The sequence below is a fragment of the Microcaecilia unicolor genome, chromosome 2 (genome assembly GCF_901765095.1).
Source record: "Microcaecilia unicolor chromosome 2, aMicUni1.1, whole genome shotgun sequence".
NCBI lineage: Eukaryota > Metazoa > Chordata > Amphibia > Gymnophiona > Siphonopidae > Microcaecilia > Microcaecilia unicolor.
The window spans coordinates 252,098,851-252,124,218 of NC_044032.1; the positions used below are offsets into that span (position 1 = coordinate 252,098,851).

General features: G+C 40.9%; 1 protein-coding gene across 1 annotated transcript in view; it reads right to left on the bottom strand.

Annotated features, from left to right (window-relative positions):
- The window catches only part of MBD1 (methyl-CpG binding domain protein 1), a gene marked incomplete in the record, with an annotated part of 329,236 nt that overhangs the window by 44,705 nt on the left and 259,163 nt on the right, over nucleotides 1–25,368 (bottom strand). The window contains 2 exon segments of the mRNA XM_030193911.1: nucleotides 4,042–4,143; nucleotides 4,505–4,609. Coding sequence (XP_030049771.1) covers nucleotides 4,042–4,143; nucleotides 4,505–4,609 — 207 coding nt within the window.

Genomic DNA, 25,368 nt, shown 5'->3' on the forward strand with positions numbered 1-25,368 from the left:
GCTCCACGCAAAATCTCACCTCGTGGGGTATCCTTGATCATGAGGAAGGTTAGAAATCAGCCTACAACTACAAGGGGGGAACTTGTCAATGATCTCAAGGCAGCTGGGACCACTGTCACCACGAAAACCATTGGTAACACATTACGACATAACGGATTGCAATCCTGCAGTGCCCGCAAGGTCCCCCTGCTCCGGAAGGCACATGTGACGGCCCGTCTGAAGTTTGCCAGTGAACACCTGGATGATGCCGAGAGTGATTGGGAGAAGGTGCTGTGGTCAGATGAGACAAAAATTGAGCTCTTTGGCATGAACTCAACTCGCCGTGTTTGGAGGAAGAGAAATGCTGCCTATGACCCAAAGAACACCGTCCCCACTGTCAAGCATGGAGGTGGAAATGTTATGTTTTGGGGGTGTTTCTCTGCTAAGGGCACAGGACTACTTCACCGCATCAATGGGAGAATGGATGGGGCCATGTACCGTACAATTCTGAGTGACAACCTCCTTCCCTCCGCCAGGGCCTTAAAAATGGGTCGTGGCTGGGTCTTCCAGCACGACAATGACCCAAAATATACAGCCAAGGCAACAAAGGAGTGGCTCAGGAAGAAGCACATTAGGGTCATGGAGTGGCCTAGCCAGTCACCAGACCTTAATCCCATTGAAAACTTATGGAGGGAGCTGAAGCTGCGAGTTGCCAAGCGACAGCCCAGAACTCTTAATGATTTAGAGATGATCTGCAAAGAGGAGTGGACCAAAATTCCTCCTGACATGTGTGCAAACCTCATCATCAACTACAGAAGACGTCTGACCGCTGTGCTTGCCAACAAGGGTTTTGCCACCAAGTATTAGGTCTTGTTTGCCAGAGGGATTAAATACTTATTTCCCTCTGCAGAATGCAAATAAATTCATATACTTTCCACAATGTGATTTTCCGGATTTAATTTGTGATGTGCTATCTCTCACTGTTACCAATAACCTACCCTTCAATTATGGGCTGCTCATGTCTTTGTCAGTGGGCAAACTTACAAAATCAGCAAGGGATCAAATACTTATTTCCACCACTGTATGTGGGATCATAGACTTGTCTGTTGACTTCTGATATGTAATCATTTCTAAGACAACTATCCCTCCACCTTTATTGGCAGGTTTAATTACTATTTCTTTGTTAGTGGAAAGGTCTTTTAAAGCTTGTTTCTCTGCTTTTGTCAGATTATAATGTCTCATGTGTTTCTGTTGTTCTAATGTAGAGATTTCCACTAGAACGCATTTCTGAAAAGCTTGAATTTGCGGATCCATGAGACCTGGTGGATTCCATTTAGATTTCTTTCTTACAACAGAACTATCTGTATATGTTGATGATTGTTCAGAAAAAAAATAAAGTAGTTTGAAACTTTCTGGTAAACTTGTACAAATCAATTCTGGTTTGGAACGAATCATATTGAGTGGAAGGCACAAAGGACAGACCTTTTTGGAGAACTCTGGTGTGAATATCATTAAATGTAAAATGTGATAGATTGAAAATAGGCAGATCAATTACCATGGTCTCGTTACCTGCCATCCTCTTGCTCTGCCCTTCCCTCTGCCTCTTGCACGAATGGAAGGATGGTATCTCTGTGTGCGTGGATCCTTGTCTTGCAAAAAAACACTTGATTGTTTTTGGGCTTGTCTCAGGCCCAAATGCGATCTAAAATAGGTTCTCCTCGGGTTCAAAGGGGGTAATAGCAGGGCTGCTAGGTGGTGAGGTGAAAAAATCATCATCTGGATCACTACGGATACGTTTCCTGCCACGCTCTTCTGTGGTCTGGTCTTGTTGAGGAAGAGATGGATTATGAAATCTGGTGGTGGTAAATTGAGGAGGTGGTCTTCTAGGACTATGCGTTTGAGAAGACATCGGACGTTTAACAGATTTCTTTCTGTCCCTAGCTCTGCTCCAAGGATAAACTGTGCCCATGTGGTAATCTCTTTCATCACATTTAAACTTATCTCTTTTTGTTTTCTTAATTTCTATTATTTTCATTCAGCATTTATATCTCATTTCTAGCTCCTGCAGTTTCAGTATACGGATCTATATTCAATTTCTAGCTCCTGAAGTTTTTTTCATACATTTTTAATATGTGTGAGGCATTTATCATTTTATTATTTATTATATTTATATAATATTTTTTATTTTACATTCGGTGCTCATCTATTATTTTATTCAATCCATGTTACCACTTTGATCTCAATCGCTCCAATACTTTAGTTTCAAACAGTTGGTATTTATTACCCTTCTTTTTCATCTTTTTAATCATTTTTTATTTTCTTTTCCATTTTTCATTCATGGTTTTATGAATCTCAGTACTATTTTTTCAATATATGCTATTTTTAATTTAAAATTTTCTGCTTGTTATTTCAGCCCATGTTTGTATCATCATTTACATACATTTTCTTGTATGATACGTTTACTGCTTTTCATTTTGTATAAATAGCAAAAAACACTTGTATGTTAATTCAGATTTCTGAAGAACTCCAGTGTTAGATCTTCAAAACAATTCATCCAGTCATCAAGCACTATTTTACAACAACGGAGGTATCAATCATTTATTCACCTTTCACACTCGTTTACTTTTTCCTTTATTTTTTCTGGTAATCACATTACACATTTTTTTATATTTTATGTTAATCCACAATTGCAAAAAATCACCCGATGCTAGTTCATTAATCAAAATCGCTAGTATTTTTTAAAAAACAAAACCTTTAAAAAAAACCAAAAACATTTGTTCGCAATACATGCTTTACATTTACTGTTTTATGTATTTGTAAGTTATTAGTTTGAATTTCAATGTTTCATCATGTATCAATAATGCCAATGTTTCATCATGCATTTACATATTTATTTATATATGTTGTTTGATCAATATGATCTACTACATAACCTGCTTTATTACTTAACTATCTGCACAATGGTTCTTATTTATGTAAAAACCAAAAAAAGAACACAGCGAAGGTGACAAGATGGATGATGCCAAACAAACTTCTACTGGACTCAGAGAAAAGTTCATAGCAAGAGTTTATTCTTAAAAAACTGGACTCAACCTGAGTCATGTTTCGGCCTTTCAGGCCTGCCTCGGGAGTTCCTGTATGGCAAAATGCTGTTGGTTCTCTTAGGGAAAGTCTCGTCCAAATGTGAACTTTTCTCTGAGTCCAGTAGAAGTTTGTTTGGCATCATCCATCGTCACCTTCGCTATGTTCTTTTTTGGTTTTTCCATTGAGGTCCGCCGTCTTATCATTATGTGTCACATTATGCGTTTTTTTCTTTTTACATACTGTTCACCATTATTTTTTAAATTCAATTTAATTTTAATTCAATTTAATTTTACTTGATATAATTTAATCGATACTTTCATTATATGCGTTCATATTTTATTATATTCGTTTTTTATGTAGATTGACCAAGACCCCTGAGGTAGACCTTCGGGCCGAAACACGGCCATGCCAAGTCGTTTTTACCTTTTTCAATAAAGCATCTTTATTATCCTCCTTGGACTTACCTCACTGGTTTATTTTGTTCATTCAAAGCAAAACAAATGACTCGCACTTACAAAAGCACTGGGAGGAGGAGGAGGAAATTAACCTACATAGAGTGACAATTACAACCCTAACAGAGTTAGGGGATGGTTGGGGGAGGTGGAAGAAGCGATTAACCTGCAAAAGAGAGCCTCTGTGGACTATGCTGGTCTTTGTCATCATTTACCATGTTACTATATCCAAGAAAAACAGCATCCAGGCGACAACACGAGGGTATGTGATGTAGTTGCTACATGCTCAGAAAACCTTTTTTTGAGCTCAGAGTTATCTGAATCAGTAGTTTATCATGACATCACCTCTTATATGGCTGATTTATCCTCCTTGTCAACATGAAATAAGGAATACAAGCATATTTTTGGACCACTCAAAATTTAACTAACCCCTCCTTGCTCCAACCCCAAAGATTCTTAGGATGATTGTAAGGTAAAGCTGCGTGTTGCTTTCGGGAAGGCGCAGGCTCTGGACCTGTGCCCCCACCTCATTGGCCACAGGCTGGAATCCATTGCTTTCCTCTAGCCTCTCCAATTTGATGACTGGCACCCTGAGAGGGGAGAAAGGCCGTCCCTTCAAGTACCACTCCTGTAACAGAGAACAGAAGCAGGGCCAGGTCTTGTGGAGCCTGCTACACACTTGGAAAGAAACCCCGGGGTTGGGGGGGAAGGGAAGCACACAGGAAACATGATATGATATCAATTTCTTGAAGAATTTTATTTTTCAGGGAAGGTGGTTTTGGTCCTGAATTCCCACCAAAGATGAGGAGTGAGCAGAAGGCGGTAGTGTCTCAGTACTGTGATAGGTGGTGCTGTAGTGTGAGAATGAGGTTAATGTTGTCAGAAACTTGTGTGGTGCTTCAAGTACTACAGGACCAATCTGAGGTGCACTGGTAGAATATTTGAGGGGCTGAGGTATTAGATGATCACAGTTCTAGAACACATCTTACCTCTGCCAGTGCTTCCCTCTGCTCCAACTTCTTCAAAGCTTCCCTCTCTTCCCTGATGCGTTTCATATAACCAGATGACTGAGAGACCAGTGGGAAATTCTTTTCCTAGAAAGAGAATTGATATCTTCATAAATACATATATAAAAATACATGAATCCATCAACAAATCTGTTAAGGAAGCTAAGAAAAACAAGAAAGGAAGAGCCAAAGCAACGTGGAAAAGGTTGAGCTCTGAAATCAAAATTACCAATGAGGATGTCACTCAGTTGTACTATCCAGGTTACCAAATTCCAGGGACTTGCTAGGCCCTGACCTTAATCATATTGCCTCACCCTGTAACCAAGTAATTTGGAGATGTCATAGCTTGTGCCTTTCTGTCTCTATGCATTCCATTATCTTTGGTAAGGACAGTTAAGTGGCAGCCTACCACTGACACCACTCCAACTGCCAAAGTACTGAACCAAGGGATGAACAAAGTGGCTTTATATATATATACTAATGTCAATCTAGCCCTGAAACATGTTCCACTTCATGCTACACGATATTCATAAATTACACAGAACCAATGGGCAATGTTTATCAGCACCAGGTTCAACCTTTATGAAATAGCCGATACATTTTCTAAAATCTTGAACTGTTTCTCTTTAACCTGCTTGGAGTAGCTTACATTCAGGAAATAATAAATTACATCAAAAAACAAGGCTTCAACTTGGTTCACAAGGCATTTGGAGGTGGGGGAGTAATGACATTCGTGACATATAAGTTCCTCTACTGGAAACTGACAGAAGTAGAGGGGCTTCACAGTTTTAAAATGCCCTATCAGGATTAAGCTTGAATATTACTGTCTGAAAAAAAATTGTACAGCCGACAGCAGCAAGCCATCACACTTTTAAAATCAAAATTCTTAAAGGAATCTACTTATTTGTATTAAGGGCATAAGTTAGTTAGTTATTGGGAGGCTCCTCATCTGCCCCCCCTCCCATCTGCTTCACCAGTTAAATAGTTTATACACTGGAACTCAAAAGCATTCCAAAACACTGAGGTAAAAGACTAAAGTATACACAGTTCATGCTGCCAGGTGATTATCAACAACCTGCTGGTTCCAGGAACATATTTTAAACTTTGAAGCACACTTCCTCTTTCTGGGAATTAAATCCCAAATGGAACTATCATGTAGAGGTCATACACAAATGACTAAAAGGTCACCTTAATAGCCACTTTGTCATTTGAGACTGGAAAAATTAACTCCACAAATAGTTTCCTAGTTCAAGGGTCTTCTTCCTCAAAGAGGGCAATTAATATTTTTCAACAGGCGCTCAGTGATGGAAGGGTACGCGTCTTCAGCAACTGTGGCTGCACTGCCTCTACCAACAGCATGTGTCAAAACCAGTTCAAGATTCCCTGTTCTGGGTTAGACAGGAAGCAAAAATGGGTTACCAAATCACCAATACCTTCTCCTCCAAAGGGAAAGGGGATCGAAGGGGAGGGGAAGTAGGACATAAAGCATGCTGATGCAGATGGTCTCATCAGAACTTACAAGCTGTTACCTCAGAATGTGAGAAGTGTGTGTGTATAATATATAACATTTCTTTTTTAAGGAATATCAGAACTGCAAATCCCACAAATCAATGGAGATAGGCAGGGTAAATATGTCCTGGGGGAAAAAAATAGATGAAGCCAGCTGGTACATCTAAAACAATGGCTAGTCATTGAGCTGAGAAGGAAGGATGGTTAAGAACACTTAGAGGGTAGGCTCTGCTTTCTTATACATCATTCCCAGTACCTTCTTGGAGGTCCTACAAAAAAACAGTCCAAAATTGTTAGGTTATTTAAAGGCTGTTTAAAGGATCAACAAATTCCCTAAGAGACAAAGTTAAAGAAGGAAGCATACAGAGTCCAGAAGTCTGCTTATAGCTGTCGAATAACCCTATCCCTTCTTCCAGTTTCCTTCCTTAGGACCATCTCATGCCTCCTCTATACTCAACAACTCATTAAGCCAGAAGACAGGTGCCACTTCCTCATTAGCTCTTCTGTATGGTACGGAACTAGAGGGTAACAGCACAATGGAAGAATGAACCCTACAGCATATGCTATATCTCTTGCGTTCTGCTGATACCAAGCATGGCCATGAAGCAGCTGGGAGAAAGGAAAGCACACACAATGTCAGGGCACTACCAGATTAGGAGGACAGAACAGAAATCTGAAACGGGATTTACTACATAGAAAGGAAGATAAAGAGGAAAGCGTTTTCAGTTTAAAATGAATAAGATAGCATGAATAGAGGTCTGGGAACAGATGACAAAAAAGAAACTGAATACGAAATTAAGTGGCAGACCTGCGATTTTAGTCAACAAACTAGGAGCATGAGCAGGACCAGAAACCAAATGCAAAGTTTCTTTCTTAACACAGGAATTTTTTATTTTTTTTTTTGGGGGGGGGGGGGGGGGGGGGGGGCAACCATCAACTCTTCTCACAGATAGGAATGGCAGCAACAATTTCAATGATAAATAGGAGGGAGAATCAGGTGAGGGGACACAATGTTTTCCAAGATATGGGACAACAACTCAAATTCTTTGTCTATTGAAGTGCGCAAATCTGATATCTTTCTGAAAAAGTTTGAAAGCATACTTGTATAAAACCGGCATTTAGTGGTATGTGATTTACATACAAGAATTGTGCATAGAGCAGTCTTATTATTGTGACCTGCACTGACAAATGGCTGAAAAGAAAGTCTAAAAAGAGAAATGTCTTACCTAATAGATTTTCTTTCCTTTAGTCAGCTACACTGTTCCGCACAAGTGGGTGTTATCCCTTCCTACCAGCAGATGGAGGTAGAAAAAAAAATGAATTCTACCAGTGACCTCACTGGTGGTGCTCCCTGAAACAATCCAGTATGCATCTGCCCAAGTAGCAGAATGTACCTTTTGTAACACATCCATGATCTCATGAACCACTGCAGCTGCAACAATAATCAAACAAGCATACCACACAGTGGCACTCGCAACCGCACATACTCCAGGATATAGCAGTGTTGTGGAACCCATTGTTAAAAATTTCAACTCACCTGTTTTTGATTACTCCATTTTTTTTCTAAACTGAAAAGGAAAAATACAGAGAACACACTCAGAGCCCCGTTCCAGTCTTCCAAGGGCAGACTGCAGAACAGTGTAGCTGACAAACTTTAAGAAATGAAAGGAAGTTATCGGTTAAGAGAATTTCTCCATCCTTAGCATCTAGCTACACCAGGGCGGCGAACCTTGGTCCTCAAGGGCTGCAGTCCAGTCAGGTTTTCCACATTAAGCATGAGATCTAGTTGCATACAATGAAGGCTCCAGGCTCCGCTCATTCTGCCTCGCCTCACCCTATGCTTGGAACAACCTTCCTGAGCCCTTACGCCAAGCCCCCTCCCTGCCAATCTTCAAGTCTTTGCTTAAAACCCACCTCTTCAATGCTGCATTCGGCACCTAACTCTTACCGTTCAGTAAATCCCCAGACTGCCCCAATTTGACCGCCCCTATTGGACTGTCTGTTCACTTGTCTCTTAGATTGTAAGCTCCTTGAGCAGGGACCGTCCCTCTATGTTAAATTGTACAGCGCTGCGTAACCCTAGTAGCGCTTTAGAAATGTTAAGTAGTAGTATGCAATAGATCTCATGCATAATCATTGTGGAAATCCTGAAAGCCTGACTGTTGTAGCCCTCAAGGAACAAGGTTGCCCAAACCCTGAGCTACACTGTTCTGTAGACAAGACCCCCCAAATGACAGCTCTGTCAAAGTCCAAGCGGACTTTGGCCAACACAACACTTGCTGACCTGAACATGTATACCTTGGAGGAAAGGAAAAACAGGGGTGATATGATACAGACATTCAAATATTTGAAAGGTATTAATCCGCAAACGAACCTTTTCCAGAGAAGGGAAGATGGTAGAACTAGAAGACATGAAATGAGGTTGAAGTGGGGCAGACTCAAGAAAAATGTCAGGAAGTATTTTTTCACGGAGAGTGGTGGATACTTGGAATGCCCTCCCGCAGGAGGTAGTGGAGATGAAAACAGTAACGGAATTCAAAAATGCATGGTATAAACATAAAGGAATCCTGTTCAGAAGGATTGGATCCTCAGAAGCTTAGCAGAGATTGGGTGGCAGCACCGGTGGTTGGGAGGTGGGGCTTATGCTGGGCAGACTTCTACGGTCTGTGCCCTGAAAATGGCAGATACAAATCAAGGTCAGGTATACATATAAAGTAGCGCATATGAGTTTATCTTGTTGAGCAGACTGGATGGACCATACAGGTCCTTCTCTGCCGTCATCTACTACGTTATTATCCAGCTTATTTTCTAAAGTGATAGCCGGCCATCTTCCGACACAAATCGGGAGATGGCCGGCCATCTCCTAAAACCGGCCAAATTGGAATAATCGAAAGCCGATTTTTGGACACACTCGCCGGCATTCCGTCGCGGAGGCGGCTAAACTTCAAGGGGGCGTGTCGGCAGGGTAGTGAAGGCGGGATGTGGGCGTGCTTACGAGATGGCCAGCTTCAGCTGATAATGGAAAAAAGAAAACCGGCGATGACGAGCATTTGGCCAGTTTTACTTGGTCTATTTATTTTCACAACCAAGTCTCAAAAAGATGCCCAAACTGACCAGATGACCACCGGAAGGAATCGGGGATGACCTCCCCATACTCCTCCAGTGGTCACCAACCCCCTCCCACTCAAAAAAAAAAAAAAAAAACTTTAACACATTTCCTTCCTAGGAGGGGAAGCCAGTCAGCCAGCTCGTAAAAAAAAAAAAAAAAAAGGATCTTGCTGATCAGTTATGTTATGACTTACTTGTTCTGGAGTGCTGTATTTTGTGATACTGTTTTGAGCAATGTTCAAGGAAGACTTCATACAAATTTAAAAAGTCCCTGCCGTTCATTTTCCCTTGATGGCCGTCCCTGATGTGCACTTCCCTTAATAGCCGTCTTTCTCTTGATGGCAGTCTTTCTCTCCGAAAGTGCACTTCTCTTAATGGCCGGCTTTCTCCCCAAACAGGGAAATCAAAACAGTTTTTGCTCACAGTTGTTTTAGTAGTAACAGTGGGATTTGAACCAGCGACCTCTGCATTACAAGAGCCATGATGTAACCACTTGTCCACAGCTCCACTTACTTGGCTGTCCCTCCCTTTTGATTATACCCCTTCAGGTCTCTCAGCCAATCACAGTGCTGTCTGTGAGTGGCTGAGAGAGACCTGGAGGGGTATAATCAAAAGGGAGGGACACCCAAGTAAGTGGAGCTGTGGCCAAGTGGTTACATCACTGGTCTTGTAATGCAGAGGTGGCTGGTTCAAATCCCACTGTTACTACAAAAAAAGCAGTGTGCAAAAACTTTTGATTTCCCTGTTTAGGGAGAAAGACAGCCATTAAGAGAAGTGCACTTTCGGAGAGAAAGACGGCCATCAAGAGAAAGACGGCTATTAAGGGAAGTGCACGTCAGGGACGGCCATCAAGGGAAAATGCACGGCAGGGACTTTTTTCATTTGTATGAAGTCTTTCTTGAACATTTCTCAAAACAGTATCACAAAATACAGCACTCCTGAACAAGTAAGTCATAACATAACTGATCAGCAAGATCTAAACATCCAGAAGTACCAGTGCACTACGAATGCTGGCCCCTCCCACGGCCAAATGCCTTGGATTTGGCCAGGTTTGAGATGGCCGGTTCCAGTTTCCATTATCGCTGAAAAACAAAGTCGGCCATCTCAAACCCGGCGATCTGTGGCATTTGGCTGGCCCCAACCGTATTATCGAAACAAAAGTTGGCCGGCCATCTTTTTCGATAATACGGTTCCGGCCAGCTGTTGCGGCGCCGCAAAAATAGATCGCCGGCGATCAATTTCGCAGGCGCCGTTTGATTATGCCCCTCTATGTTACATCCAACCTGTAGTGCTTAACATGGAATGACAAGTCGCTGCCCTACAAATCAAATCAGGAGCCACTGCTCAGGCCTCCACTCAGGAAGCAGCCTGAGCCCTTGTGGAGTGGGCATTCAACCCGAGGTACTGGATGATTCTTGCAAATGTAGGCAGTATCAATAGTTGCCTTAATCCACCCTGCAATAGAGGCCTTGGGAGTCAACTGGCCCATTGAGGGCCATGAAAGAGAACAAAGAGCTGATCAGAGAGGCAAAAAAATCACTTGTCTCCTTCAGATACCAGAGCACAATCCTCTGGACATCCAAGTTTGTGGAGCCTCATGTTCGCAGGGCAAGCAAACCTCCTGATTCACGTAGAACGGAGACACCACCTTCAGCAGGAAGGAGGGGACCGTGCATAAGGAAACTGAGTTCTTTATGAAGGAGAGATATGGATTTCGACAGGACAGAATCTGCAACTCGAAAATTCTATAAGCTGAGATGCCAATAGAAAAATAATATTGAGGGTAAGATCCTTGATGGAGGCTGAATGCAGGGGCTCAAATGGAGCCTTTGCCAGCCCCCGGAGAACCAGACTGAGGTCCCACAAGGGAAAAGAAAGGTAAATCCTGGGGGTGGGGGTGGGGTGCAGGTTCACCACACCTTTTAGACATCGGGCCACCTCCCTATCCAGTGCCAGAGAGGTGCCCTTTATTGCACTCTGAAAACTAGAGAGCAGCCACCTGGACTCTCAAGGAGACCAATGCCAGCCTCTGGTCCAGGCCCTGCTGCAATAATCCCAGATTATCAGGAACCTGAGCCCTCCAGGGTGACAACGACTGTTCCCTGCACCAAGCTTCAAAAACTTTCCAGAATCTGACATAAGCCAGGGACATGGGAGACATCCTGGAGTGGAGCAGCATAGAAACCACCATGGGAGAAAACATGTGGTTCTCTAGGTACTTCATTTGTATCGCTCCATGGTGCAACCGCACCTTGAATATTCTGTTCAATTCTGGTCACCATATCTCAAAAAAAGATAAAATGGGATTAGAAAAGGTACAGAGAAGGGCGACGAAAATGATAAAGGGGATGGGACGACTTCCCTATGAGGAAAGGCTAAAGCGGCTACAGCTCGTCAGCTTGGAGAAAAGATGGCTGAGGGGAGATATGACTGATGTCTATAAAATAATGAGTGGTGTAGAACGGGTAGACGTGAATCGCTTGTTTACTCTTTTCAAAAATACTAGGACTAGGGGGCATGCAACGAAGCTACGAAGTAGTAAATTTAAAATGAATCAGACAAAATGTTTCTTCACTCAACATGGAATTATGGAATTCGTTGCCAGAGAATGTAGTAAAAGCAGTCAGCTTAGTGGAGTTTAAAAAAGGATAGCTTCTTACAAGTCCATAAGCCACTGTTAAAATGGACTTGGAGAAAATCCACTACTTATTTCTAGGATGAGCAGCTTAAAATGTATTGTACTGTTCTGGGGTCTTGCCAGGTACTTGTAACTTGGATTGGCCACTGCTGGAAATAGGATGTTGGGCTTGATGGACCTTCGGTCTGTCCCAGTTTGGCAATACTTATGCACTCTCAATGGCAAGACCTTAAGCCAGACAGGATCTGGGTCTTCTATTTCTATCAGCCCTTTCCTGAGCAGATCTTGACCCCTGGGCAACAGAAGAAAGTTGCCATCCAATAGGTGCCCGAGGTCTGTGTACCACAGCCTATGAGGCCAATCCAGGACCTTCTAGCAATACCAGATGATGTGCAATCATGCACAACAGACAGCCTATCAGAGACTATAGAGGGAAGTCATATAGAGTCTACTAGCAACAAAGGCTGGACTAGGGCATCTATACCCTGAGGCCGTTTTTTTCAGTCAAGCGAAGAAATGCTCTGCTTTCACATTGGCTCTCAACTGCGGTGGCCACAAGCAATCCTGAATGAATAGAAAAGCCTACTGCCTCAGCTCCCATTTCCCTGGATCTAGGAGGGAGCAGCTGAGAATTTTGCCTGCAAAATGAAAAACCATGCTGACAGGGCCTGCCGATGGTTCTCCACCCGCCAACAGAGGCATGCTGCTTCTAAACCAACTCCTGGTTCTTCCCTGCTTATTGATATAAGCTATGGCATTGTCCGTCAATCTAACCACTTTCCCTTTCAAGAGCGGCAAGAACTCCAGCAGGGCCAGATGAACCACCCAGGTCGCCACCTAGCATGTTCAGGTCTTTTACTGCTGAGGCCAACTTTGGTTGGGGCTCTGGAATCTCTGCCACCCCCCCTGCTCTCTCTGGGTGCAGTTGTTAGGCTTGACCTCGCTGTATGGCCATGGCCACAGCCAGCAGAGCAAGGAGCTAGGCCAGGGACTAGGAGCACCATCTGCATAACCTACTACCTGCTACAGGTAGAGAAAAATACTGGATTGTTTCTAGGAGTACCACCAGCTTATACTGGTGAGGTCACTGGTAGAATTCAGTTTTCTCTACTGCCACCTGCTGGTAGGAAGGGATAATACCCACTTGTGCAGAACAGTGTAGCTAGATACTAAGGAAATCTTAGTTTATTGTAATGTTTCATCTATAGAAGTTTTTTTTTGGGGGGGGGGGGGGGGGGGGAGGGGGGGTTCCCCAAGTTTATTTATTCCAGTTTCAATAACAAAACCAACATATTACAACTCTATTGTGTTTCTTTTGCCATACAACAGCAGCACTTGAAATATCAAAGCTCCATACCTATAGCCCCCCTTCCACGCCCCCCCCTCCATCCATCAATATACCATGGTAAGTCACATCATTTTACAGACTTCCATAAATCTAGCTAGGAGTCAAAGATTAATTCCTATATTAGCTGTCCATTTCTTTTGGAATCTCCATAGAATATACGAGTCTCATATTCTATGATAATGCACAATCCTAATATGCTTTACAGCACTTAATTTAGACACTAAACATACAGTCTAACTTTAAAAGGAAAACCTCCATAGGCGGAATTTGTGGTTGTTTCCAAATTTTTGCAGTAGTACAGAGGTGAATTGCAAGCTTATAAGACTCTTTCGAAGTCCCACTGGATTTGTATTGAAGCAAACTTCTCTCTGGATTGCAAGGATAGGGTGCCTGTAAGTGGTATCCAATATTTCGAAAATGACTGTTCTAAAAACTTGCACTACTGGGCAGTTCCAACATATACGCAGAAAGTGTCTTGTTCTGCCAACAGCTGTCCATATTAGTTTTATAAATCTTCATTAAACAAACCAGGGTGTAATACCACTGGTAAAATATTTTGTAGCCATTTTCAATCATGCTAGTTGTCACTGATACCTTAAAGAATTAAACATCCTTAATCCAATCTTTAAACTTCCAGGTTTTTGCTAATTCTTTTCCCCATCTATTAATATAAAAGAACATCAGTGTGCAGGGTTAGTAGAGCTCTATATATTATACTTATCCCCCCCCCCCCCCCCACCTGTGCCCATACGTAGCACACTTTCTAAATCAGCCTCACCTATTTGCATATCCCCTTGGGCCCTCAAGTATAAAATCTCTTCTGTATATATTGAAAGGCTTCATGCTGTTACCCCATATTCCTCATCAAGATCATCAAGGATGATAATCTCTCCTTCTCCCAAACTTGCCCCAAAGTGCGTAATGAAGCTGTACCCATCTAATAAATGTTACCTTCTTGTCCCAGGGGAAAACCCTGGGCATACATAACAGGAGTAGATAGAAAGTATTTTCTAGCCAGGAAAAAACCTAGCTCATTGCACAATCCATGTGGCTAAGGGGTCTTTCACATAAACAGGTAAGCGGGGTAAAAACTTCCTCAGCTTTGACATAGGCAATCATGGTACAGTCAACAAGGGCATTCTCCTCAATGATGCTCGGGTCTATAGCTAATCATTCTTTCTGAGATGCCTGTAGCCATCTGGCTATAACCTGAAGCTGTGCTGCTACATGATAAAGGGCAAAATATGGGGCCCCCATGCCATCATCTGGTACAGCATGGCTCTATTCACCATAGGTGGCTCCCCCCTCCCACATATAAAGTAAAGCTTTTCTATTTAATAAATGAAAAAAGCTTTTAGGTAAGTCAATAGGAATAGCCATGAAAAGATACAGTAATTTTGAGGGTGCAATCATCTAACCAGAATAGAGTTAAACCTTCCCAACACTCTAGTTCTAGAAATAATTCATTAAGCTTAGCTAGGAAGTTAAGCTCATATAGTTCTGAAGGTGAAGTAGGCAACTGAATACCCAAATAGCATATTGACTTTTGTGTCCAACAAAATGGAAAATGGTGGTGTAGTCGTTGGGCTGTATTCTCGTCTACACTGATATTTAAGAATTCAGACTTATCCATGTTATCTTGCAATAATCATGAACCACCTCAACCATATGAGCAAGAGACAACTCTAGATTTGTTAAAGTCAATAAAATAATATCCGTGAACAATAAGATTTTACGAGTTAACTCAACATTTGTAATACCCTATATGACCGGTGAAGATCTTAACTGAGCTAATGGCTTAATAGACAGGGCAAACAAAAGAACTGATAAGGCACATATCTGACAGGTGCTCCAATATAATTCAAACGCCTTGGTGTAATGACCATTGATTTTCAAGGATGCTAGGGGCCTTTTATATAGACTGAACCCAATGCAGAGAGGGTCCCACCATGTCCACAAACATATACGGCCATCTAACACTGTCAAAAACCTTCTCTGCATCAAATGAAAGTACCAAAGAATTATTTTGTACTCTTAGCCTGTGCCACAAGCAAAGCACTCTACAAATGTTATCAAAAGTTTTTCTTCCCATAATAAAGTCAGTTTGGTCAGAGTGAACTAAATTAGGTAATATTTAACTGAGCAGTTACAATCTTTGTAAAGATTTTATAATCTGTGCCTAGCAGCGAGATGGGACGATATGAACCACATAATAGCAGATCTTTCTCAAGCTTAGGTATAACAGTGATCACCATGAGGCACCAGGATTGAGGCAGCTCCTCATGCTCCTTGATACAATTATAAAATGGGTAAAAATATTTTAATAAAACATTTATAGAAATGATTGCCAAAGCCATCCATACCCATTGTTTTTTTTTTTTTAAAGCCCAGAGCTTCATGTCCAAGACAATTGAAGCTGACAATAACTCATTCTTTGAGGGAGAGAAGGTACGCAACTTGATAGTGGAGAGAAAATAAGATCTGTCTCAGTGGGCTCCACCTTAGGTGTGTACAATTTAGAATAAGTCACAAATTCCTGCTGAATAGTTATCTACCTTGCACTGGCCTTTACAGCCCTAGTTATGGAGTTACATGATTGTTGCCTACGTAATTTATAGGATAGTAATCTGCTAGCTTGGTTATTAAAAATATACTTGTTTAAAGAATTTAATTTCTCTGTAATATCATTAAGCTCAAGCTCATGAAGTTGTAATCAAGATCTATGTAAAGCTTCTCTTTGAATCTGATTCCCTTTGCCCTTTTTACTGGAAGCCTCTAGGGATGACAAAGTGGCCCTTATCTCTTGTTCTTTTTCCCCTCTTGGATTTAATTCATATAAGGACTACAAGTAAATAATCTGATCTCTCATTACTGTTTTCAAAGTTTCCCATAGCATTAATGGGGTTACTTCAAAATTATCTTTATAAGACAAAAAGTATTTAACAAGTTCTTCTCTAATTGAGATACATTAGCCAGATCAGATAATGTCTCATTCAATCGCCAGTTTTTCTGTCCCTTCTTCCATGCCCCCAGATAAGGTCAAGAATATTGGTGCATGATCAGAGTATTCTTTTCTATCTCCCTTCCTCCCAGCCATATATCTGTTCTAGAATAAGAACCATAATTAGCTGAGCAAAATGCATAGTTCCTTTCTACTGCATATGTTCTCTACAAATCTGTTAACCCTCACTGAGTTAGAAAATTTTTCAAAGCCTTCCTGGCTGCTTTAGCATAGGTCACAGAAGTAGTTGAATTATCAATATCAGGATTTAAAGTGAGATTAAAATCCCCACCCCCCATCATGACCAAAGCCCCCTCCACACGTCTAGTCAGTAACTTAGATATTGATTCATAAAAGAATTTTTGATCTTGATTAGGTATATATACATTTAGAAAAGTAAATAATGATTGCCTTATCTGAACTACCAGCAGCAAATACTGTCCCTCCTCATCAACCGCTTAATTTGCCATTGTTGATCATGTGAGAACAATACACCCACTCCCTTAGTTTTATTTTGGATCTTGTTGGATGCCAAGTACACCTCCGGGTATTTTTTGTGAAATAATTAATCGTTCATGTTTAGGGAGTAAATGGGTTTCCTGAATAAACATCTACTTGTACCCACTGCACTTCTCTGAATAGCTGTTGGTTTTTAAAAGCAGTATTTAAACCCTTGACATACAAGGACATGAATTTTACATCCCCCAGAGTAGATTTTTAACAAAGTATGATTATCTGAGGTATATCGAGCCTTATAATATCCGTTACATCCCAATCCTCTTTTGCCAATGTAATAATAAAAGACATCCCATGGACTATAACCCCTCTCTCAAATAACCCCCCCTCCACTCGTAACTCAAACTGATGGTAATGTGCTCCACTATTCAGGCACGTCTCGATGGGGAGGAGCAAGTCATGCACAGTTCTAAAAATGCAACAGAACCCTTAAAAAACAATTAATCCCTCAGGCATAAGAGACTAGGGGGCATGCGATGAAGCTACAACGTAGTAAATTTAAAATGAATCGGAGAAAATGTTTCTTCACTCAACATGTAATTAAACTCGAATTTGTTGCCACAGAATGTGGTAAAGGTGGTTAGCTTAGCGGAGTTTTAAAAAGGTTTGGACGGCTTCCTAAAGGAGACGTCCATAGACCATTATTAAATGGACTTGGAGAAAATCCACTATTTCTGGGATAAGCAGTATACAATGTTTTGTACTTTTTTGGGATCTTGCCAGGTATTTGTGACCTGGATTGGCCACTGTTGGAAACAGGATGCTGGGCTTGATGGACCTTTGGTTTTTCCTGGTATGGCAATACTTATGTACTTATGCAAGAGTCGTTTAAGAAAAAACAAATCTCTTGTAAAAACAGGTATATCATAACTCATTTAGGGATATAACCACACAGAGTATCCTCAGTCAATAAAACTGAATTAATCATTTCTCATTAAATGTAAGTAGGAGCTACATCAGGCAACTGAATATCAGATTATTGTCTGGTCAAGCGGCCTTTAACACAGGTGACCCTTTCCCACTTAGGTCGGGCTGAGACGCATTGAAGTGGCAAGGCTCCACTGCTTGAGGAAGCTAAAGAAGTAGATAAAGAAATTGCTTCATGAGATCTAACTTGCTGAAGATTCCCTTCCAAGTAAAATGTTAATGTGAACGGGTGGTGCCAGCTGTATTCAATTCCCTGTTCATATCTAGTAAAAGGTTGGCGTTTCTTCCTCCTGCAAAGCGTCATTACGACCAAATCTTGAAGCACCTCAATTGCACAAGTATACCATCGAAAGTCTTCCAACAGAATATGATTTAACCATTATAGCTTCTTTTATTTTAACATCTGTAAAGCGCATTATTGTATCTCGATGGAGATTGGTTCTGGGGTCCTGCTGTGCGATGGGCCCTCTCCGATCGTAGGGTATCAGGAGCCACTAGTATGTCAGTATCAGAGAGAAGTGTACTCACAATTTTCTGCACTACAGATCTGCAGTTTACATAATCTGCAATATCCAACACGCCCCTGAAACAAAGGTTATGTCGCCTGCTGCAATTCTCCAAACCTTCAACTTTGTCGAGTAGAAATTAATCAGTAGTTTTACTCTCCTATAGAGAAGAGTCCAAAGTGATGATAGATTTCATATGCTCTTCCAAGCTGACCAGTCTATGGCCCAATTCAGCTCTCTCTCCATGGAGATCCGCTGCCAATGTAGTCATCTCAGATCGAACCACTTTCAAATCGATCTTAATTTCTTAAGAGTACCCGAAGTTCCGTAAATGGACCACTGGACCTAGTGCCTACATGGAATTCTTTGTAGGAGGCTGTGTCACTAGTAGGCCCAGCTGACCCCCATCTTGACTTTCTCACGACTTGCAGCTCTGGCAGAATGGTAAGCAAAATATGAGAGCAAAAAAATACTTATATATCTGTGGTCTTCAAATGTTCCTCTATAGTGTTAATGCTTTCCCTATATGCAAAATTACTAAAATGAAGGGGATTTGTGCTGAAACTGACTTGGGCTGTGCAGAGCTAAAACCTCAGCTGACCATCTTGGTCTGCAACATCCCTTTCACCCCTGATAATTTTGTTTTTAACATTTAGTGGATAATTTGTTTTAATTATTTTCTGTTAATTATGTTTATTTTGTAATCTGCTTAGAATTTTAAATAGAGCGGAATAAATAAATGCAGGCAGACACTGCCAATCTTACAAATCACTGTGCAATATTCACAAAGGGCAAAACACAAATGTGACTTTCCTTCATTTGTCGTCTTTCCTCGCTTTTTATACAAGTTTTATCATGGGGCCCATATCCTTCCTTTATCTATCTTTTTAACTTTCACAGTAGAACCAGTTAGCCAACCTAGTTACATAACACAGTAAATGACGGCAGATTAATGACCAGCTTGATCTATCCAGTATGCCCCAGAAAGGTGGCCAGGGTTGTACCTGTCACTTCATGCTGGTTACCACTCTTCCATTTTTTTTTAAGTCATCAATCTTAACAAATCTTATAACCTGCTTAATCCCTGAATAAGTTCAAAGTGGCTTACCAAAAAAACAGCAAAAGAATTTAAAACAAGAAAAAAAAAAAAGAATGAAATCACACAAATAAATTTGGAATAAATAAGTTTTCAAATGTCTTTAACAGAAGAGTAAGACAATTTTGTACACAATGGTAGTCTATTCTAAACCTGGGCCACCTGACAGAAAAGAACCTTTTAATGTTTTCATGTAAACATTTTTAAAAGAAGGAAAGTTCAATAAGAAAAGTCCAGAAAGTACATGAGAGCGAATAATCATCCAATTAGATAAATAAATATGTTCAAGGTCATAAAGAATCTTATAAACAAAATATGATGGTTTACAATTACACTATACTTTTATGAATTTAGTTTTAGTTTGGATTCTGAGGACCAGGTTTCCATCAAATTTAAGCCACGTTTTGCCTTTTGTATATGGTAACATCGTCAGCATATATGAATGTTTTGAATCCTGCTGTTTCTAGTCTGTTACTTAGTGGTGACATTAAACAGAAAATTTGTGGGCTAGTGAAGAACCTTTATGGCTAATGTCTGCAGCCACTGAGAAGCTACTAGGAGTTCCTGTGCTGAAGTGCAACTGTAGTGGCTCCAGTGGAGATTTGCCTGTTGGGGGACGATATTTCTCTCTCGGAGAATCAACTCTGCTGTGGAAGAAATATGACATCTACAGTAAAAGCTTTAGGGAATTCATTAGCAGGTTTGGCAATTTCTGATGTTCTTTCGCAAGCTCACAACCAATTAATCTTAACCTGGAATTAATATAGAGAGGAATGAAAAGACGTAGCATCATGACCCATTTAGAGACTGCTAACAAAGAAGGATTGATGGTCTTTTTATAGGCATTCTGGTTTAAAAGTGAAGCAACAGGAAGATACCTATCAATTTTCAGAAAGGCAACTGGTCTCAAAAACAGTATTAGGGTTTGATGGTAAAGGGATAACAGTTTGATAACAAAAAGGAAAAGAGGGAAAAGAAGCGCACCCTCCCCCCCCCCCCCCCCCAAAAAAAAAAAAACATTTGGGAAACAAATTTCAATATAAAACAATGGGTTCAAAAAAGGCCCCAAAGCCATAAATAACCCTCAGGAAGGTAGGACATCGAATGCTCCTACAGAAAAAGAAAAAAAGTAACACCTGGACAGCCTTATATATCAATGCCTGCAGTATAGGAAACAAACTTCTAGATCTAGAGGCTACAATGATAGAAGCAGAATTGGATTTAGTGGTGGTCAAGGAGCTAGCTAAAATAAAAGTAGACAAAGTGATGGTGTCTGATGGGATACATCCGAGGGTGCTCAAAGAATTCTGAGAGGTCCTGGCGGCTCCACTGACAGGAGCTCTTCAAGGAACACTAGAACTAGCACAATTTGAAAACATTTTTCAGACAATGCAGGGCTTCTAAAACTTGACCAGGTGACTGTATGCAAGTCCAATGTTCAAAAATATTCATGAGCAATCTGCATTTACCCAAGACTAAGTTTTGAAGTTCATATGTTTGGGTTGAATTAATGCTTGATCTATCATTTGCAAATGGTGGTTGGGGGGGAGGGGACTTTTCAGTCAAAGATAAGTACTATGGGCCACATTCAGTAAATGGTGCCCAAATTTAAGAGCAAGGATGATCCATGCTTAGCTAGTATTCTGTTAACAGGTGCTCTGCACAGAGCTCTCTTTACAGAATACTAGCTTAGTGTGCTTCCCGTGCCTAACTGGATATGCGAGTTACACCTGCCAAAGCTTGTGTAAATCCTTGCACCCAATTTATGGCAGTTGGGCGTGCAATTGCAAGTATTCTTTATCATGCCTAGTTTCTAAGAATACTCCTCCCATGGCCACAAACCCCTTTTGAGCTGAATGCTATGAAATTTAGGCACATGTTACAGCATAGGGTAAATGCAGGCTCAACTCCAAGTGAGTGTCACTCATTATTGATTGTTAATGCCTCATTAATTAGTTTACACGTGCATCTGAGATCTATGCCCAAATTTGGGCAACATATACAGAATCTGGGGGTGTGTGTCAAAAAGTAAAATGTTTCCTATCTACACAGAACCCAGGCTTTTAAGACAACCTGTGTCAGGCTGCTGACAGAGGAATATAAATGCCACTACAAATTCCTGTTAAAATAAAATAGTTGTGTAGAGCTCCCCTTGCACCTTTTCTGACCAAGATCAATTAGAATACCTTTTTTCCTTAACAAAAAGAAATACAATACTGTGAATGTGGAGGGTTCTTCCATTTCCACAGTAGTTCAATGATGTTTTTAAGAATCGAGACCTTTTTCAGTCTTAGGGATGTAACATCTACTATGTTACTATGTTACAATGGACTTCAGTGTATAACAGAAGAGCAATATATCATGTATTACATGTATCTATATCATTTTAACTATTTCCTTTATTCTTGGAAATCTACCACAGGGAGTTAAAATAGATTAATAATCTGATTTCATATTTGTTATTTAGATAATTGAATAAGGCAGTACTAATGTTTAAAATGAAGACTGATTTGTTTTTAATTAGTGCAGTGCTTGATAGTCTAGGAAGAGCAAAAAAGGGCATTAGAACCTCTTGAACTGGCTCTGACCAAAGCACTGCTCTCCGCTTCTCCTTTTCTAGGGGGGCATGGGAAAAGGGCTTTATGAATTTTGCCACTCTGCTCAGATTTATTGACTTGGGTTAGCTAGCTCAAAGTCCGATCAAATTAATCCAGTCAAGAGGCTGGCACTGATGGGAATCATTGTATAAAATAAGGGAAGGTGCCTTTCTGAATAAGAAATAATTACAGATTTTTGTTTTGTAGGTCACATTTTGAGTTCAACACTGACCAAATCTTCCTTATTTTTGCAGTAGACAGTAGCTTTCAAGCCCACACAAATTTCTTCTGAAAAAAACGTATGATTTTGAATGTTGATGCACATCACCTCTATATAATTCTGCTAGTAGTAGTAGTAGTCCAATAAATGGTACTGCAACCTGCAAAAGTTTCAGAGCTATGACTAATACAGCTATCAGAACTCAGCAATGCTTCTGGGGGGAGTAAGATTATAGACTCTATAGAAAGATGACAAAAACAAACATTTCACTGTTCTTGCTATTGAGCAAAGAAGAACTTGATTCTCTGCATGCGACCATCAACTGTGAAAGTTTTGAAAGATCAGAAATGGCAATTGCTCTTGAAGTGGAGACAGAAGAAAAAAAGGATAAGACAGATATGATGATGCTTCTTCAACTGAAATGGTACCATTTGCTCCTCAATGATAAATTTGCAAACCCACAGTTTTAGAAGACCTCATAATCAGCACTAAGTTTCAGGGAGAACAAAATCAATTTGCTTGCAGTTTTGAAACAGCATGTTTTTCACCTAATTATTTCATTGCCTTGCAGTTTCAGGAACAGAGAAAAATACAGGAAAAAATTGTTAAAATCTTTTGCAAGAAGTGTAACACAGACTTTTGCATGGAACTGTTTAAGAGTTGAAAACTAAAACAGGTGGTTTTGTTTTTACCTTTTTGTCAAACTATTTTTTACCTTTCCTGAAGTTGCAATATATCACAGCTTAGGTCAGCAGTGTTGACAACTGTGCTGACAAACTGAAATTTTGCTCTGCTTCTTGCACTTTGTTTTTTTTTTTTTCAGAAACTTAAATCAAGTCATACATATATAAAATTCAGCTACAGGGTGATCCAAGTGACAAATTTGAAGAAAAATCTAGTTTTATGACATTTATAAATGTAATATACAAGATTAACTTGGTTTAAGCTTTTGAAAGTAGGTTTATATAGTAAGTTTCTTCAGGCAAGGTGGCAAGCTGTATAAGTGCATTCCTACATAATATGCTTAGAAAAATCTGGTTGCTTACCTATAACAGGTGTTCTCTATTAGCAGCAGGATAATCAGTCACAAACATGGGTGGCATCATCAGATGACACTGACCTGAAAGCACTTCCACAGCTCTCTGAAAAAGCCTAGGAGGCTTCTCTGGCCATATGTTGGATATCCCACGCAGGTCCCTTTGGTTTTGTATAAAAAGGCTAGCAGAGAAGCCAATTGCAGATAGGGAGTGGTGAGTATGTGTCGTCAATTAGTCTACTGAACACGGCAAACACCCATTACAGGTAAAGATACCTGGTTCTCTGAATGGGCAAGCAGGATGTCAACCACATAAGTGGAATTTTCTAGCAAGTGGTTGATGGCTAGTTCTGCTTCCTTTTTATTGAAAGGCAAACGCAATTAAACTTTTTATTTTGAATACACATACACACATATATAGATGCTAACAGAAAGTATGACAGATGCTTTATTTCCAGATTTAAGGAAGGCAAAGTGGCTTACTTTTAACACAAGTTCTTCAGAGGACAGTCAGGTAATTCTCACAGTTGGGTGGCATCTAAAAATGCCCATGACGAAGAAAAAGGTAACAAAATTCTCAAAACTAAAGTTTCTAGGGTGACCTGTACATGCAAGGGATTTCCTGCATCTGTCACACAGAACCAGCTCAGTTCTGTATACCTTACAGATATTTATATACCACCTATATGGTCAAAACCATATAGCTTTAAACTAAGAGAAGCCAATTCCTAGGATCCTCGGAGAATACCTGCCATAGCTGATTCTAAGGACAAGTAAGATATGAAGTTCTTACAAAAGGGAATCCCTCGCTACAAACTGCCTTTAACAAAAATAAGGAGAATAAAAGAAAATGCCAGTAGGCTGTCTATTTTTCAAAGCAACCTGGAAATAAGAAAAATGAGCAATAGGAGGATGAAGGTAGATGTGAATGTGTAGACAGAAATCTATGTCACAGCACTGCCAATCTCTTCCTCACAGGCTGACCTCAGGTGGGCCACCAACTAGTATGAACCTGGACATGCTCTTTCAGGGTAGACATCTTTTGCTTGTGTCTAGATGAACTTATTGCCATGCAATTTGAAGTGTGTGTTAAGCTATGGCATTCCTAGGTTTATTTGGGGCAAAACCAAAAATCTTTACTTTGAGCTATAGCCCTTAAAGCTGAAGGCTAAAGTTCTTACAATCCAAGATGTGCATGAGGCCTGGAGAAGAATACGAGGACAACCAACTGGCAAATGTGGATTTCTGATACCACACAGACAGGAACTTAGGGTGCATGTGCAGAACCACCCTATTGTGAAAAGCCCTCTAAAGGATGCATTCAGTAACATAGTAGATGACGGCAGAAAAAGACCTGCACGGTCCATCTAGTCTGCCCACGATAAACTCATATGTGTATACCTTACCTTGATTTGTACCTGTCTTTTTCAGGGCACAGACCGTATAAGTCTGTGCAGCAGTATTTCCCGCCTCCCAACCACCAGTCCCGCCTCCCATCACCGGCTCCGGCACAGACCCCGTATAAGTCTGCCCTCCCCCATCCTAGCCTCTCAACCACCAACCCCTCTCCCCCCCCGCCACCCAATTTCAGCTAAGCTTCTGTGGATCCATTCCTTCTGCACAGGATTCCTTTATGCCTGTCCCACGCATGCTTGAATTCCGTTACTGTTTTTATCTCCACCACCTCCCGCGGGAGGGCATTCCAAGCGTTCACCACCCTCTCCGTGAAGAAATACTTCCTGACATCTTTCCTGAGTCTGCCCCCCTTCAATCTCATTTCATGTCCTCTCGTTCTACCGCCTTCCCATCTCCGGAAAAGATTCGTTTGCGGATTAATACCTTTCAAATATTTGAACGTCTGTATCATATCACCCCTGTTCCTCCTTTCCTCCAGAGTATACATGTTCAGGTCAGCAAGTCTCTCTTCATACGTCTTGGAACGCAACTCCCATACCATCCTCGTAGCTTTTCTTTGTACCGCTTCCATTTTTTTAACATCCTTCGCAAGGTACGACCTCCAAAACTGAACACAATACTCCAGGTGGGGCCTCACCAACGTCTTATACAGGGGCATTAAAGTAAAGCCTGGAGCTCACCAACTCTGCAACCAGAAGGGACTTCCAACAAAATTAAGAACTTCCTAGTCAGGAACTTCAGCTCACAGGAATATTCAAAAGCAGCTGAGTCACTATCAATCGGAGTTTCCAAGAAAGTTGAAAGCAAGACTCACATTTAATTAAAAAAACAAAACCCCTTGGAGATAAGCATCAATTACACTAAAGTGAATCCTGAGATGTGCATCGGACACCCATGGCAAACTCTTAATACCATCAGCTTACTCTTT